Below are 17044 nucleotides of genomic sequence, written 5' to 3'. Positions count from 1 at the left end.
CCCATCTCCCAGCCCCTTGTTAAATGTTTAGAGATCAACATCTTTATATCTGGTGTTCTGCAGTTTCTCTGTTATTTATCCTGTTAAGAACTTATTTGGATGCTTAAATCTGGAGTGGAATCTTTCATCGGCTACAGAAAAATTTCAGCCTTCTTAAAATATTTTGCCTTTCTGGGATTCCAGTAAGTGTGTTAGAACTTCTTAATCTAACATCTAAGTCTCATAAACTCTTCCACAGTTTACATATTTTTTGGTTTTCATGCTGCTTTCTGGGTAATTATAACCTATCTTCTATTTTACTAATTTTTTCTTTTATTATGTCTATTCACCCCATATATTCAGTTATTAATATTATAATTCTAGATGCTTTATTATTTGCTTATTTAATCTTATGGCTTCCTTTTCCCTAAGATTCAAACTTGTTATTTTTCTGTAAACACAGTAAATATGTTTGCTTTACAGATAATTAAATAAGTTTGGTAGGTGTTTGTGTTTTGACTTGTTCTTGCTCAGTGTGCTTTATTTCCTTGTTGTTTGGGTTATTTTAACTGTGTAGTACTTACTGACCTTAAAAATCCTTTAAGGAATAAGCCGAGGTCAAGAACCATGTCATCCTATTACCTACCTCCAGAGAACATTTCTTCTTGTTTCTTTCAGGCGTCTGTTCAGTACTAGTTTAAGGTTATGTTGTGTTTTTTTAAATACATCTTAAGGATTTTTGGAGAGCCTTAGGTGCTATATACTTAGCCTGCCACTTAAGAATATTTCTGATTAGCTTCTGGATGCTTTAAATTTTTAAAAAATATTGTATCTGACATTTTTGGTATCTTTCGGTGTCAAATACTGGCCCAGATAGCCTAACCCACCACTGTTAGAGAAAGAATGCATCTGGTGTTCTTGTTACATTATTTAACATACTCTTCAAGTGAAGAATACAAAATTCTCAACTCTGATTTCCTAATGGATTAGGTAAAATCACACTGCCAAATTTCCCAAGTCTCTGGATTTTTCGGGGAAAGGGCATAATGAAATGTTATCCTAACCAGTCACTCCAAAACACTGTCACCACCGCTACAGGGTCACCCAAATATTTCTCTGTTTGACGACATGAGATTGAGTCTTTTCACTTGTCTCCTTCCTGCTTATCTCACGCTACCTTTGATTCCCTTCTAAAGCATTCTCTATGTTATCCACGTTAATTCTCCCATGTCATTTCCGGATCTCCCACCTTCATGTTTGACCCTTCTACCTGGAATTCTGGCTTTGTTTTTGCACTTGATGAGATGTATTCATAAATCTCCCTCCTACCCTGTACCTCCCAGCTTCCCAGTTCTAGTTCTCACAGGCAACCTATAATTCTATTTCTTCCAGTGACATTTGTGATTAAAAAATAGACACAAATGCATACATATTCTCCTGTCCTCCCCCCTTTTTTATAAGTATTGCATAAACTGAAGATATTAGAATTCCAGGTGTATTTAAATGTATTCATCGGGTGCAAAAATAAAGTATTTTTAAGAATTAAAGTATTTGCACGTTAATTCTCACATGTAATTTCTGGATCTCCCACCTTCACATTTTACCCTTCTATCTGGAATTCTGGCTTTATTTTTGCACCTGATGCAATGTATTCATGAGATGCAAATGAAGTGTTGTAGAATACATACCAAATGTCATCTTAGCCATAAAATTGCCCCTCAGGTCCCAGACATAATTCTGGCTCTCTTACTCCTCTACCTGTATTCCAGTGGAGAACTATTTGCAACATATCAAAGGTGAAGATTTGTTTACACGAACATCTCTACAAGAAACTTAGGCAAGTATTTTTTAACCTTCACGTTCCCAGGCACAGCCACTACAGCCCTCCTCAGTTCCAGGTGCCCCTTCTCAGCAATGAAAACCCTTGAAAAGATGGCTTGGTCTTTAAAGAAACGGCAAAAGTCCTACCACAGCGAATCGAGGCGGCAGTCTGGGTGTTTCAAGGCCTTGCAGAGGGTTTTCAGACCTTCATCCTTCAGGATATTGGCGCCGAGGTCTACATGGCGCAGGCTGCTGTTACGCAGAAGCATTTCAGAGAAGTATTCCCAGCACTGCTCACTGAGGTGACAGTAAGCCAACCTATGGGGACAAAAACCCGAGAAGAAAAGAAGGAGAGGGAAGAAGGAAGTGTCATCTCAGGGAACTTTGCTTCACCCCACACTGAGGGTGGTATTTCTACAATCTTGCAAACTCCCCAGCTGAGATGAAGTTCTGGCTTATCTGAAAACACCTCCTGTCATTTTTTTTTTTTTTTTTTTGAGTTTCGCTGCCACCGCCCAGGCTGGAGTGCAGTGGCGTAATCTCAGTTCACTGCAGCCTCTGCCTCCTGGGTTCAAGCGATTCTCCTGTCTCAGCCTCCCAAGTAGCTGGGATTACAGGCATACGCCACCACGCCTGGCTAATTTTTGTATTTTTAGTAGAGACGGGGTTTCACCTTGTTAGCCAGGCTGGCCTCGAACTCCTGACCTCGTGGTCTGCCCGCCTCTGCCTCCCAAAGTGCTGGGATTACAGACGTGAGCCAAGTGTGAGCTTTAAACCTCTGCTGTGTGGGCTCCATCAATGAGCAGATCGTAAGTCAACAGGCCAAAGCCTGAACTGCCGCCACGTCCCCCCCAACACCCACTCACATCAGGTATGTCAGGACCGTGTCTGGGTGGCACAGGGCTTCGCACAGATGGCGCACGCCCTCGTCTATGTGGTTGCAGGATACGTTCAGATACTTGAGCTTCTTGTTCTTGGTCAGAACGAAGGCAAAGACTTCACAATCCACTGGTGAGAGTTCACAACTGACCAGCCTGTAGGAAGGGAACATGTCACGTTCTGCTGGTTTCTGGTTCCCAGACCTGCTCCTCTAGCTGATCCTAGGGGAGTCGGGAAGCCCGCGCTTGCTGTCCTTGCGAAACTCAGTCCTCCCAACTCTGTTCCTGACCCTTTTCCACCCGGTGTCCAGGGTACGTTGACAGCCAACCTGAGACTCACAGTCTCAGTCACATCCATGCTTGGCTCAGCCTCCCCCAGCAACTTACCTCACTGCACTTAGAGAAAACCCCAAAACACACACCACGATCCACAAGGCTCCTACCTGTTCCCAAGTCCCCATGTCCCAGACACCCTGGTTCTTTTCAGTTGCTTGATGACACCAGGTTTCACTAGTAAGGTATTATTCATGTTCGATCCTCCCCAAACTCATTTCCCCCAGCTCCTTTACCGAACTTGGGGTATTCTGCATGTGTGCACCCCAAGTAGAATGCTCTTTTTCCGGCCTGTGGTCAGACACATCCTTATCCTTTAGGTCTTCGCTCAAGTAGTATCTCCTCAAAGAGCATGGAAGAAGCTTTGAACCCGAGTCCAACAGGGCTCCTTTTTTGGTGGCTGGAGTTGACTTGTGTGGCCAGTAGTTGTGGTTTTGTGTTAACTCAGCCACTCTCCTTACTTACTCTCTGGCTGCCAAAAAAAAAAAAAAAAAAAAAAAAAAAAAAAAAAAAAAAAAAAAAAAAAAAAATAGGCCAGGTGCGGTGGCTCACACCTGTAATCCCAGCACTTTGGGAGGCTGAGGCGGGTAGATCACAAGGTCAGGAGTTCAAGACCATCCTGGCCAACATGATGAAACTCCGTCTCTACTAAAAATATAAAAATTAGCCTGGAGTGGTGACGCACACCTGTAGTCCCAGCTACTCAGGAGGCTGAGGGAGGAGAACCACTTGAACCCAGGAGGTGGAGGTTGTACTTAGCGAAGATCACACCACTGCACTCCAGCCTGGGCAACAGAGTAGGATTCCATCTCAATACATAAATAAACAGAGAAAGAGAGGAGAGAGAAAGAGAGGAGAGAGAAAAAGGAGAGAGGAGAGAGGAGACAGAGAGAGGAGAGAGAAAGAAAAAGAGAAAGAAAGAAAGAAGTTAATCTTAATGAATTTTGGTTAGGCAATGGTTTCACAGCGATTACACCAAAAGCGCAAGAGACAAAGGAAAAAATGAAAGTGCACCTCATCGGATAAAAACTTTTGTGCTTCAAAGGACACCATCAAGAAAGTGAAAAGACAGCTCACAGAATGGTAGAAAATATTCACAAAGTATGCCTTGTATATAACTTGTCATCAGAAAATAGAAAACTCTTGCAACTCAACAAAAAGGCAAACGACCCAATTAAAAACGTGCAAAAGTGCTGCCAACACACATATGAAAAACGCTCATTAATCACTAGAAAAGTGCAAATCAAAACCTCAATGAGATACCATCTCACACAAGTCAGAATGGCCATTATTAAAAAGTCAAAAAATAACATACGCTGGTGAGGTTGCAGAGAAAAGTGTACACTTACAGATTTTTATAGAAATGTAGATTAGTTCAGCCATTAATGAAAGCAGTTTGGCAGTTTCTGAAAGAACACAGCTACCATCAACCCTACAATCCCATTACTGGGTATATACCCAAAGGAACAGAAATCATTCTACTATAAAGACACATGGATGCTCATCACAGCACTATTCACCTAAATACCCATCAATTGTGGACTGGATAAAGAACATGTGGTACATATGCACCATGGAATACTATGCAGCCATAAAAAAGAATAAGATAAAACCCTTTGTACCAACATGGTTGGAGCTGGAGGCCACTATCCTTAGCAAACTAACACCAGAACAGAAATCCAAATACCACATGTTCTCACTTAGAAGTAGGAGCTAAACACTGAGTACATTGTAGACACAGAGAAGGAAACAACAGACACCAGGGCCTACTTGACAGCAGAGGGTGGGACGAAGGTGAAGAAGAAAAAACTGCTATGCTTATTAACAAGTAATGAAATAATTTGTACACCAAACCCCCATGATGTGCAATTCACCTAGATAATAAATTTGTACATGGACCCCTGAATGTAAAATAAAAGTTTTCTTAAAATGTGCAAAGGATTTGAATATATATTTCTCCAAAGAAGATATACAAATGATCAAAAAGCAAAGGAAAAGATGCTCAACCAGCATCAATCATTCAGAACAAGCAAATCACAACCACAGCGAGATGCTCCTTCACACCCACTAGGATGGCTGTAATAAAAAATAAATATTGGCAAAGATGTGGAGAAACTGGAACCCTCATACATTGCTGGTGAGAATACAGAATTGTGTAGTCACGGAGGAAAATAACTTGGTGGTTTCTCCAAAAGTTAAATATGGGATAACTATATAACCCAGCAACTCTACTTCTGGTTATAAAAGCCCAAAAGAATTGAAAGCAGGTGTTTAAACATGAGTGTTCATAAAGCACAATTCAGAATAGCTAAAAGGTGGTAACAACCCAAACGTTCATCCAGATGACTAGAACAAAATGAGGAATATCTATACAATGGCAATATTATTTAGCCAAGAAAAGGAATAATGTACTGTTACACGGTACAATTTGGATACACCTTGAAAACATTTTGGTGAGTTAAAGTAAGCCATTCACAAACAGCACGTGATTCAGCTTATATGAGATGCCCAGGATAGGAAAATCCAGTAACACTGAAAGTGTGTTGGTAATTCCCAGGGACCAGAGAGCTAAGGCAGTAGAAGCAAAAACGCTAGTGGGCATGGGGTTTCTTTTTGAGGTAATGAAAACATTCTGAAACTAGATAGTCATGATGGTTGCACATCCTCAGGAATATATATGAAGATCACTAAACTGTCTATTTTCAAGTATACAATTATACTTTAAAAGTATATTTTAAAGCATGTAAAGTACATACTTTAAAAGTATATGTTCTGTGGTATGTAGATATCGCAATAAAGTTGTTATTTTAAAAAAGGGTTTGGGTCTTTTTGTGTTTGGTTGATGCGAGGGCAGAAAAATGGCCAACGAAGACTAGTAGAGAGAAGCATTTGAATATGTGGGTACCAAAGAAGATAAATACAGGGTATTACAGGAAACCCTATTTGATTGCAAAAAAAAACAAAAAACAAAAAATACTTGAAGTAAAACGTACATACTGGAAAGTACACACAATGGTTAATGGTTAAGTGCCAGCCAATGAACTGTCATGAATTCAAGGCACCTGAGTTACCAGTATCCAGGTTAAGAAACAGCAGGTTAATCGTCTCCTGTACGCCTTTCCGCTGTCTGGCATGGTTCGGCTGTGTCCCACCCAACCCTCATGTCCAACTGCAATCCTGGTGTTGAAGGAGGGGCCTGAGGGAGGTGACTGGATCATGGGGGTGGTTTCTAGTAGTTTAGCACCATCCTCTAGTGCTGCTCCTACTATAGAGTTCTCACGCGATCTGGCTGTTTGGAAGTGTGTAGCACCTTTCCCTTCTTTCTTCTTCCTGCTCCCCCATGTATAACGTGTCTGCTTTCCCTTGGCCTTCTGCCATGATTCTAAGTTTCCTGAGGCCTCCCCACAAGCAGAAGTCTGTCTGTCCTGCAGAACCATGCTATAAAGACATACCTGAGACTGGGTCATTTATGAAGAAGAGAGGTTTAATAGCATACGTGAGAACGGAGCAACATACTGCCCGAATCTCCAACACCAGAGCTTGCCCATCTTTGAAATTTACGTGAATAAGGCCATAGGATGCACTCTTGAGTCTGGCCCCTTGTCATCAACACTCTCTAAGATTCATCCAGGTGTTTCCATATGGCTGAGCGTGTTCATTCTCATGGAATAGGAGCATGTAGCCACAGGTTTCTTATCCAACTTACTGTATTTCCAGTTCTCAGAGGTTAAGACCACCTGCTGTGAAGGCTTTAGTCCTATCTCTTAGAAAACTCAGACAGGTCCCTCTGTCGAATATGCACCTCCAGGTGGAATTTCTGGGTTACACAATCTGCCAGAATCCATGAAAGCTGAACACACACACACACACACACACACACACACACACACACACACAGTTTTCCAAAATGGCTGCAATAACTGACAAACTTTAACATCCCTATTCAAGTTCTCAGGAGACTAAGTTTGTGTATAAATCACAGAAGGAAAAAGTGGATGTATTAAAAATATGCATGCCCCCGCCCCCTGCAAAAGAAATACAGAGTCTTCTCCGAAATCCAATCAGAGGTCTCAATACACATGGAGACTTACGCTAGCTCTTCTATGTTGCCCGCTGGGGAGTTCAACGCATCACAGAGGGACTTGACATCATCACGAGAGAGTTTCGTGAGGGTAAGGCTCAGGTACTTCAAATCTGGCTGATGAAAGAGCACTTCAAAGAGGTGACTACTCTTACCAGAAAAGGAAACATTATTTATCCTGCAAAAACAAAAGTTTGGATGAGTTTCATCTAACGAGAGCATAACCTCAACACCTGTGTTTGTCTCTTATCCCCATAAAGAACACATTCTCCGATTTCACAGCCCAATTGACGTGGCTCACTGGTTCTCAACTTGCATGATTTGGCCCCTACAGGGACCGCTGGCAGTGTCTGGACACTATATTGGGTATGTGGACAAGGGGAAGCTACCAGCATCTAGAGGGTGGAGACCAGGGATGCATCTTAACATCTTGCAATGCACGAACAGCCCCTATGATGAAGAACCATCTGCAACGAGACCTCTGTAGGTGCCGAGGCTGAGGAACCTCTCTGGGTGTTCATTCTTTGCTTGTGCAGTTAGCCTCAACTGGAAGCTGGAGGTGGGATGAACGTGTTATCCCCGTGACACACTGGAGGCAAGGCCGATCCTCGACTCACCCGAGCTTCTGAAGGCGACAGCTGGGGTGCCTCAGCTGGTTACACCAGGTCACAAAGGCCGGCTCGCTGAGGGTGCTGTCCTGCACTTGGACCTCTCTGAGGTACCCGTTGGTAGTGAACACAGAGCAGATGTGATGCCAGCAGATGAGGCTGTAATCTGACCTGTGGGCAAGAAGAAAGGACGCGCTCTCCAGGGGCACGCCGTCAACACAAGCCATTCGCGACACATACAGGTACCACCTCTGAGGCAGAGCCCCTTTAGTCAGAAAGAACGGGATCCTTCAAGTAAGCTCACCCCATGTTGGCGGTTCTCAACCTGCAGTGACGTTTCCCCCCAGGGGACATTTGGGGATGTCTAGAGGTCTTTTTGGATGTTACAAGCTTGTGGGAGAGGTGCTTCTGCTATCTAGCGAGTAGAGGCCAGGGATGCTTCTCAACATCCTACAATGCACAGGAGAACAGGCCCAAAACATCACCAGTGCCAAGGCTGAGAAACCCTGACTGACCCAGGCAGTTTTTTTTTTGTTTGTTTGTTTGTTTGTTTTGAGACAGAGTCTTGCTCTTGTTACCCAGGCTGGAGTGCAATGGTATCATCTTGGCTCACTGCAACCTCCGCCTCTGGGGTTCAAGTGTTTCTCCTGCCTCAGCCTCCCAAGTAGCTGGGATTACAGGTGTGTGCTACCATGTCAGGCTAATTTTTATATTGTTAGTAGAGGCAGGGTTTCTCCATGTTGGCCAGGCTGGTCTCGAACTCCTGACCTAAGGTGATCCACCCGCCTTGGCCTCCCAAAGTGCTGGGTTACAGGCGTGAGCCACCGCCCCTGGGCTGTATGATTTTTTTTAGAGCAGGTTTTCAAAGGTGATTTGTAGCTGAGAGGTCAAGACGCAGTGAGCGTGGTGCTATGAGAATGATATCCATTATAAGCACTCATCAGCTAATATTGAGAAAGTAGGAAACACTTCACACAGGTCCTCATATTCACTACTCACAACGTGACTGTTACTAATTTTCCCACTTCTGTCATGGGGCAACTCCAGTCACGAAAGGGCAAGGCTCACAGACAAAGTGACAGAGCTCCCAAAGGGTTGGGCCAGGATGTGAGCTGAGGTTTTCCTGATAGAAAAAAATGAGTTTCTAACCATGATCCTATACTCAACACTCCATCAGCAAAACCCACGTGGGAATACAGGTTCTGGAAAGAAAGAAAATGCCGTTAGATGTACTCACACAGAGCTGTGTGTATCCTCTTTCTTAAAGACATTCTGGATGGAAAAAGAAAGTTTCCTCAAGCTGGAGCAGTATTTTAGGCAGTAGGCAGAAACCACCAAGTCTGAGTTGTCGACAATATGGAAGCTACCTTCTTGGAGGAGGTTCACTGCCTGCCTCACAAAGGCAGGCTCCTGCATCTCAAAGAGACAGTAAAATATCGCCAAGGCATCCACCTGTCCCTGCAGATCCCCCTGCTCCCCTAAGCTCTTCAGGCACTGCTCAAATTGCTGCTTTATCTCTTGGGACAGTTGGAAGCCAAAAAACCCATTCAGTTTTTCTTGTTCCTTTTTATTTAAAAGACCAATTAGAAAACACCCCAAAAAAATCCAATGTGGTCTCCTCGCTTTTTTAAAGTTGTTAACTAGCAACTCCTCGACACTTCTAACAGCTGGGTGAGGATGGTCAAGGTGGCTCTTGAGCAGGTAGAACATGGCGGCACAGAACTCCTGGATACACATGTGGATGAACGTGTAGGAGCTGGCCCGCTCCCCAAACTTCAGAAGAACCTTGGTGCCCAGCAACGCAGGGATGTCAGCATCCGCAATCCCGTGTCTCCTGAGGTCTTCGTCTCCAAACTCAAACGTATCGGTCCACATGCCCTCTGCAGCCAGGGCGCACAGGCCCTTCAGCTGGCACTGGCTTTGCTCGGTCGGCCCTGTGGCATCCTCGGGCGTGAACAGGTTGAAGATGAAGGAGGCGTACACAGAGGTGGTGCTCTGGCAGGTCACGGCCAGGTCTTTTCCTTTCTGCATCTCTTGCTTCAGAGCGGTACACAGGAGCCAGCAGAGGAGCGGGATTTGGCATAAGGCAAACAGCTGCTGGCTCTCTCTCACAAGACTGAAGGCTTCCATGGCCCTCTTTGGGTCTTGAAAGAAGCAGCAAAAGTACACCAACCTGTCGCTCTCGTCGAATCCCCGGGGCTCATATATTTCTGAGATCGCCACCCGATCCCGGAGCTCCTTCGGGCACGTGGGCTTGACGGCAACCAGCAGGGAGGCCTCCGGGAGCATCTTCTTCCTCAGCAAGCTGCTCAGGACCACCTGCACCGGCCGCCTCTCCTTCCAGTCGCCACACAGATCCGAGTCAGGCTGGTTCACGTCGGCCTCCAGCTGTTCGAAGCTGTCAATGATGAACAGGAGTCGCTCTGGCTGGGACATGATCTCTGTTACGGGAGCAGCAGGGTCAGGCCACTCTCTGCAGATCAAGTCAGCCAAGCTCACCACCGGCAACTCCCTCATTTCTCGGCAGCAGAAGTAGAAGGCATACAGGAACCTGTCCCGGTAGATCCTGCTGTCCGACCAGGCCCACATCAGCTTCATGAGGAGCGTCGTCTTCCCAATTCCTTGCGCTCCTTGAATGACCACTGTACGTGGCTGTTTCCCGGTTTCCTTGGAAGCAAAAAGGCGGTCCAAATGGTCACATTCTTCCTGTTTGACTTCCTGGTGAAAGTACCGGTGAATATCAGTGACAGACTTGCTGGACCACAAGTGGCTGAACTTCTTCTTTGCGTGATCTTGATAGGTCTTCGTGTACCCTGAGTCAATGAGGGCAAGAGGAGGAAAAAAAAAACCCACGGAGTTAAACATTCCTTTATACATGCTCTGTCCCTGCCATCTTTTCTTCTCAGAATGTATCTTTCCAGGGGTCTACTCACTGTGGCCCCCAGGCCAAACCTGGTCAGTCTGCTCTTGTCAATAAAGTCTCATTAGAGCTCACTACGCAGTTCACTGGTGTATGGGAACAGGTGCCTTCCTGATTCAATAGCCGAGCTGAGTAGCTGTGAGACACAGTACCACCCACAAAGCCTCATACAGAAACCATATGGTCATCTACACAAATCCGTAACAATGAAACAGGTGACTTTCATGCTGCTGTCAGGAATGATCTAATTTCAGCTCTGGGTGACTGACTGTAATTGGCTTTGCCTCATCTGATAATTAATCTATGCCACCATTAATTGGAAGAGAGCATAATTACTGGTGGTGTTGACAGTGACTGTTCACTTCCCCAGATTTCCCCATTGTGTTGGCCCAAATAAAGGCTTTGCCATTCAGTACTTAAAAAAAAAAAAAAAAAAATTTGCCATTCAGTACTTAAAAAAAAAAAAAAAAAAAGTTTGCCAAATTCTGCTTTCGACAGATACACACACACGTATTCATTGCTACTATAATACCAAAATAACTGGAATATAACTGTGTGACTATCAAGACTGGTTAAATAATTTATGAAACCATGATTATACAGACATTAAAAGTAAGGAATAATCTCTTTATGTGGATAAAGAACAGGACGGTATCTATAGCAGTAGTCATTCGTGTAAACAAGGTATTTAGAAACCGATACAGGCTTCACATGCAGGGACTAGGTCTGAAAGTATGCCTAAGAAGGACCTGACCTAGGCAGTCACCTCCAGAAGGGAGACAAGGCGTTGTAAGGATAGAATGGCACCTTGCATTTATTCTGACTTTATGCCCGTGAGCTTTCTTTCAATGGCAGAACGCTCAGAAGAAAAACCAATAGAAAAACCCAGCAAACACGATGACCAAGCCCTACACATCCCACAATCCCTCAGGGCTACGATCAAGGCACAGATTCAGCTCTGCGATTTCCACCCACTCTTGTGACAGTGGAGGGAAAGGGGAGTGGAGTCTATCTTCCGCCTGTTTTATTGCCAGCTTCCATGAACACGGACATGCTGGGCTTTTCTGTAACAGAAGCCTTGTCTCCAATTGCTATGGTTGGCCAGGCACAGTGGCTCATGCCTGTAATCCCAAGCACTTTGTGGGGCTGAGGCAGGTGGATCACCTGAGGCTAGGAGATCGAGACCAGCCTGGCCAACATAGTGAAATCCCGCCTCTACTAAAAATATAAAAATAGCTGGGTATGGTGGTACAGGCCTATAATCCCAGCTACTCAGGAGGCCAGGACAGAGGAATTGCTTAAACCCGGGAGGTGGAGGTTGCAGTGACCCAAGATCACACCACTGTACTCCAGCCTGGGTGATAGAACAAGACTGTCTTAAAAACAAACATGAAAACCAATTGCTGTAGTCACTGATTTGAAGCAGCTGCAGTACTGGTGAGCTTCCTGATTTCTGAATCATAGCTGTCGTGGTGCATTTCTAAAGCCACTATTGTAACACCGGGCTTCCCACTTTCCTCACTGCAGGAGAGGCAGACGCTCCCTGGTGCTGAAGTTCTTAGAGTCATCTCTGCAGCACCAGCCTACAGCTTGTTCCTCCAGGTCAGGCCCAAAGTTTCAGCAACACAAAGCTCCCTGACAGTTATCTGTTCCTTGAATAACTTGTGTGATGTTGATATTCTGCAAGTGAGTGACTGCTGATGGACTAGAGTTGTGGGGAGCTATTGTAGATGGGAAGTTTTCCCTATGCCCCTGCATAATTGTTACTGGATTTCATTGAATGGAGGTGAAAGACATAATGTAGTGCCCACAGACTGCTGGGGGTGACAGTAGGTAAGGCTACCTTAACTTATTGGGGATTCCCCCAATCTTTCGGTCCCCTGAAATCCCTAACTGGTGAAACTCCCACCTGACATTGGTGACGATGCCATTAGCATCTTAAGCTTAGGAAGTCGTTTGCCCATTCACCCGAGGCTTCCTACTTTGCTAGACCTCTCAACTGTTCTGGAGATTTCTGTGACAAGTCTGGTTACTCATTAAGGGGAATTAAGTGGGTACAACCTCAACCCAACTGTGAAAAGAGATAAAAGGTTTAAGTACCTACCAGGAGATCTATCTTTAGACCTGCTTACGTTTTATTTTAGCAATATTCTAATATTTCTATGTGCAAAGAATGTTCTTCTTTAAATAAATTACTTTTTCGAGACAGGGTCTCACTCTGTTACCCCAGCTGGAGTCCAGTGATGCAAAACAGCTCACTGCAGCCTCATCCTCCTGGGCTCAAGTGATCCTCCTGCCTCAGCTTCTGGTGTAGCTGAGACTGCAGGCATATGACACCAAAACACTCTAGGAAACATGGAGGAATTTTTAAAATTTTGACTAGGGGCCAGGTGCAGTGGCTCATGCCTGTAATCCTAACACGTTGGGAGGCTGAGGCAGGTGGATCATCTGAGGTCAGCAGTTTGAGACCAGCCTACCTAACACATGGCAAAACCCCGTCTCTACAAAATACAAAAACTAGCTGGGCTTGATGGCAGGCGCCTATAATCCCAGCTACTTGGGAGGCTGAGGCAGGAGAACTGCTTGAACCCAAGGGACACAGGTTGCAGTGAGCCAAGATCGCGCCACTGCACTCCAGCCTGGGTGAAAGAGCAAAACTCTGCCTCAAAACAAAAATTGGACCAGGGGAAAGGTTTTTCCCAAGTAACGTTCCAAGTCAAGAAAATGTGCAAGAAAGGCTAGCACTGCCAAAAATGAAAAATCTCAAATTATCTTATTTCAAACCCGTTACTTTAATTCTCAATATTAAGAAAATTTCCCCCTAACTACTACCAGAAGCAATTCCTATTTCACTGGAAACAAGACATTCCAGATCCTCAATGTATTCAATGTCTCATATTCAAATTCTGGCACTCAAAATTACCAGGCATACTAGGAAACTGTGTGACCAAAGATAAAGAGTATAATAAAAAAAAAAAAAGAAAGAAAGAAAAGAAAAAAACAGTAGAAAAAGACCTATAAATGTTAAAATCTTTATACAAATTTTTAAAATGCTCAAAAAATAGAAGATGGGATATTCAGGAAAAGAAGGAAATCTGTGAAAAAGGCAAACTGCATAAATAAAACATGTTAACTAAATATAAGAAATCAACAGATGGATGTGTTCACAGATGAGAAGCAGCTGAATAGGGAATCAGGGAAGAAGAAAATTAGTTATGAAAACCTAGACTAAAGCACAGAGACAAAGACATAAGGATGCAGAGAAAGGACACGTGGGACACAGTGTAAGAGCCTTGGCTGGGTGCAGTGGCTCATGCCTGGAATCCCAGCACTGTGGGAGGCTGAGACGGGCGGATCACCTGTGGTCAGGAGTTCCAGACCAGCCTGATCAACATGGCGAAATGCTGTCTCTACGAAAAATACAAAAATTACCCAGGTGTGGTGGCACATGCCTGTAATTCCAGCTACTCGGGACGTTGAGGCAGAACAATCACTTGAACCCAGGAGATGAAGACTGCAGTGAGCCAAGATCGCACCACTGCACTCCAGCCTGGGCGAAAAGCGTCTCAAAAAAACAAACAAAAAAAGTCTAGGCCAGCATGGTGGCTCATACCTATAATCCCAGCACTTGGGGAGGCTGAGGCAGGTGGATCACCTGAGGTCAGGAGTTCAAGACCAGCCTGGCCAACATAATGAAACCCCATCTCTAGTAAAAATAAAAATATTAGCCAGGCATGATGGCAGGCGTCTGTAATCCAGCTGTTTGGCTACTCGGGAGGATGAGGCAGGAGAATCACTTGGACCTGGGAGGTGGAGATTGCAGTAAGCCAAGATCGTGCCACTGCACTTTAGTCTCGGCAACAGGGCCAGACTTAAAAAAAAAAAGAGAGAGAGAGAGTGTAGGCCAGCATCGTGGCTCATGCCTGTAATCCCAGCATTTTGGGAGGGCAAGGCAGGAGAGCCACTTGAGCCCAGGAGTTTAAGACCAGCCTGGGCAATACAACGAGAGCTTGTCTCTATGGAAAAATTTTATTTTAAGTTAGCCAGGTATGCAATTAGCCAAGCATGGTGGCACGGTGCCTGTAGTCCCAGCTACTTGGGAGGCTGAGGTATGAGATCATTTGAGCCCAGGAGGCTAAGGCTGCAGTGAGTCATGATGGTACCACTGCACTCTACCTTGGGTGACAGAGCCAGACTCTATCTTGAACAAACAAGAAAGTCCAGGATGTGTAACTGGAGTCCCAGAAGAGACAAGAATGAAGTACACAATGGCTGAAACTGAGAACTGAAGAATGTTACTGAACCTCAGACACAGCCGGGCACGGTGGCTCACACCTGTAATCCCAGCACTTTGGGAGGCCGAGGCAGGAGAATCACAAGGTCAGGAGTTCGAGACCAGCCTGGCCAACATGGTAAAACCTTGTCTCTACTAAAAATACAAAAATTAGCTGGGCATGGTGGGTAGGTGCCCATAATCCCAGCTACTCAGGAGGCTGATGCAGGAGAATCACTTGAACCCAGGAGGCGGAGATTGCAGTGGGTCGAGATGGCACCACTGCACTCCAGCCTGGGCAACAGAGCGAGGTTCTGTCTCAAAAACAAACAAACAAACAGATGCAAGAATATCGAAGAGTCCCAATCAGGATGAAAACAAATCCACAACAGGCATATTGAAGTAGGGGCAGCTGAACACAGACAAAGAAAAACAATTAAACATAAGTCATAAGAGCTGTCTCCTGCCACTGATATTGAAAATGTGCAAATTAAGTTAACAATCCTTGTGAGGGGATAAATATAGACGTGACCCTAAAAACCACATTGCTTATAGATCATAGCTTCTCTGACGGGAACTTCCGCTTGCTAAACACACAATTACACCAGTCAATCTCTGTTCATTGCATCCTCTATGGCAGGTGTTAATTGCTTTTGCAAATAAGTCAAGTGCATGGTTCCTATGCCACAACTTCACCTCAGAGAGTTTCTGGCTTGGCTCCAAGTTCTCAGCTTAGGGTAAAAATCATTGGTGACCCAGATAAAGGTACAATACAGGTTAGGACATGATAGCCACTGACATTTTACGCACACGTAACCACCAGGTCTAAGAGAACGTTTACTGCCTGAAAGGTTAGTACTTTCAGGTCAGGCATGGTGAACCATGCCTGTAATCCCAGCACTTTGGGAGGCCAAGGTAGGTGGATCACCTGAGGTCAGGACTTCAACACCAGCCTGGCTAACATGGTGAAGCCCCGTCTCTACTAAAAATATGAAAAGGTAGCTGGGTGAAGTGGCAGGAGGCTGAGGCAGGAGAATCCCTTGAGCCTGGGAGGTGGAGGTTGTAGTGAACCAAGATTGCACCACTGCACTCCAGCCTGGGCAACAAAGTGAGACTCCATCTCAAAAAAAAAAAAAAAGATAATATTTTCCCATAGCACATTCTGGCATTCTGCTCTTGGTGTAGACAGGCAGAGATCATTTACCAAAATTAGGACCAGTTTTGATTGTAAGAAGCCTTGCCTCTTCCCAGCCTCACTCACCTGTCCTCTCTCTTGTGACCTTCACACAGAGATCCTTTCTATCCATCTTTTGAAAGATTCTTAAGGTCACATTCCAAGCTTGCTGTTCTTCATAGTGCTTGATCAAGAGGTTTGCAAGTTCTTCCCGGGATGCTTTTTTGACTTCAGCCCAGGGAATCGGCTTGAGTTCAAGATGCGAAGTCAATTGCTTGAGATGTTCCTTAAATTTTCTGAACTCCTCCTTTTTGAGCTCCTCCAGGTACCACATAAGGCCAAAATCAGAGAAGAAAGAGGCTGCCATCTTGTCCAAAGCAGAGATACCAGTCCTCAAAGAGACAGTGACCAGGAGCAATAAATAAATAAAACCTGCAGAAAATTCAGGAAAGTGCCAAGTTATTACAAATAAATGGAGCAAGATTACTGATTTCTCGTATAGTATCTTGCTAGTTTTGGGGGGATGGGAATGAGGGTGGAAAGTTAGGTTCATCTCACCTTCTCATTGAAATGGTCATGAAAAGTCTCACTAACAGATGGGAGAATCGTAGATAAAATAATCCAGACGAGAATCCTAACCTATAGTGCCCTGACATATCTTCAAAATCCAATCAAATATAGGCTTTATATTTTTTAGAAATTACATTTAAATGTAGAAACGACATTGTAAATCTAGAAATTACATTTTTACATTTAAATACGGAAATTACACTGTAAATATGGAAATTACATTTTTATAAATATAGAAATGACATTGTAAATATAGAAATTACACTGTAAATATAGAAATAACATTTTTACATTTAAATATAGAAAATTACTGTAAATATGGAAATTACATTTACAAATAGAAATTAAAGTGCAAATAAAGAAATTACTTTTTTTTTTTTTTTTTTTTTTTTTTGAGACGGAGTTTC

General features: G+C 44.2%; 1 protein-coding gene across 1 annotated transcript in view; it reads right to left on the bottom strand.

The window, feature by feature from the left end:
- Positions 1 to 17044, bottom strand: part of NLRP4 (NLR family pyrin domain containing 4) — a 28368-nt gene that overhangs the window by 6014 nt on the left and 5310 nt on the right. The window contains exons 2-7 of the mRNA XM_017546617.2: positions 16155 to 16499; positions 8938 to 10513; positions 7710 to 7871; positions 7103 to 7270; positions 2667 to 2834; positions 1948 to 2118 (exon numbers count right to left, since the gene is read on the bottom strand). Of these exons, the coding sequence (XP_017402106.1) occupies positions 1948 to 2118; positions 2667 to 2834; positions 7103 to 7270; positions 7710 to 7871; positions 8938 to 10513; positions 16155 to 16434 (2525 nt within the window). The 5' untranslated portion in view covers positions 16435 to 16499. The remainder of the gene's footprint in view (positions 1 to 1947; positions 2119 to 2666; positions 2835 to 7102; positions 7271 to 7709; positions 7872 to 8937; positions 10514 to 16154; positions 16500 to 17044) is intronic.

The sequence above is a fragment of the Cebus imitator genome, unplaced genomic scaffold (assembly GCF_001604975.1).
Source record: "Cebus imitator isolate Cc_AM_T3 unplaced genomic scaffold, Cebus_imitator-1.0 Scaffold190, whole genome shotgun sequence".
Taxonomy (NCBI): Eukaryota; Metazoa; Chordata; class Mammalia; order Primates; family Cebidae; genus Cebus; species Cebus imitator.
The sequence above is the reverse complement of the archived record's forward strand: the minus strand, read 5'-3'. Positions and strand labels throughout refer to the sequence as shown.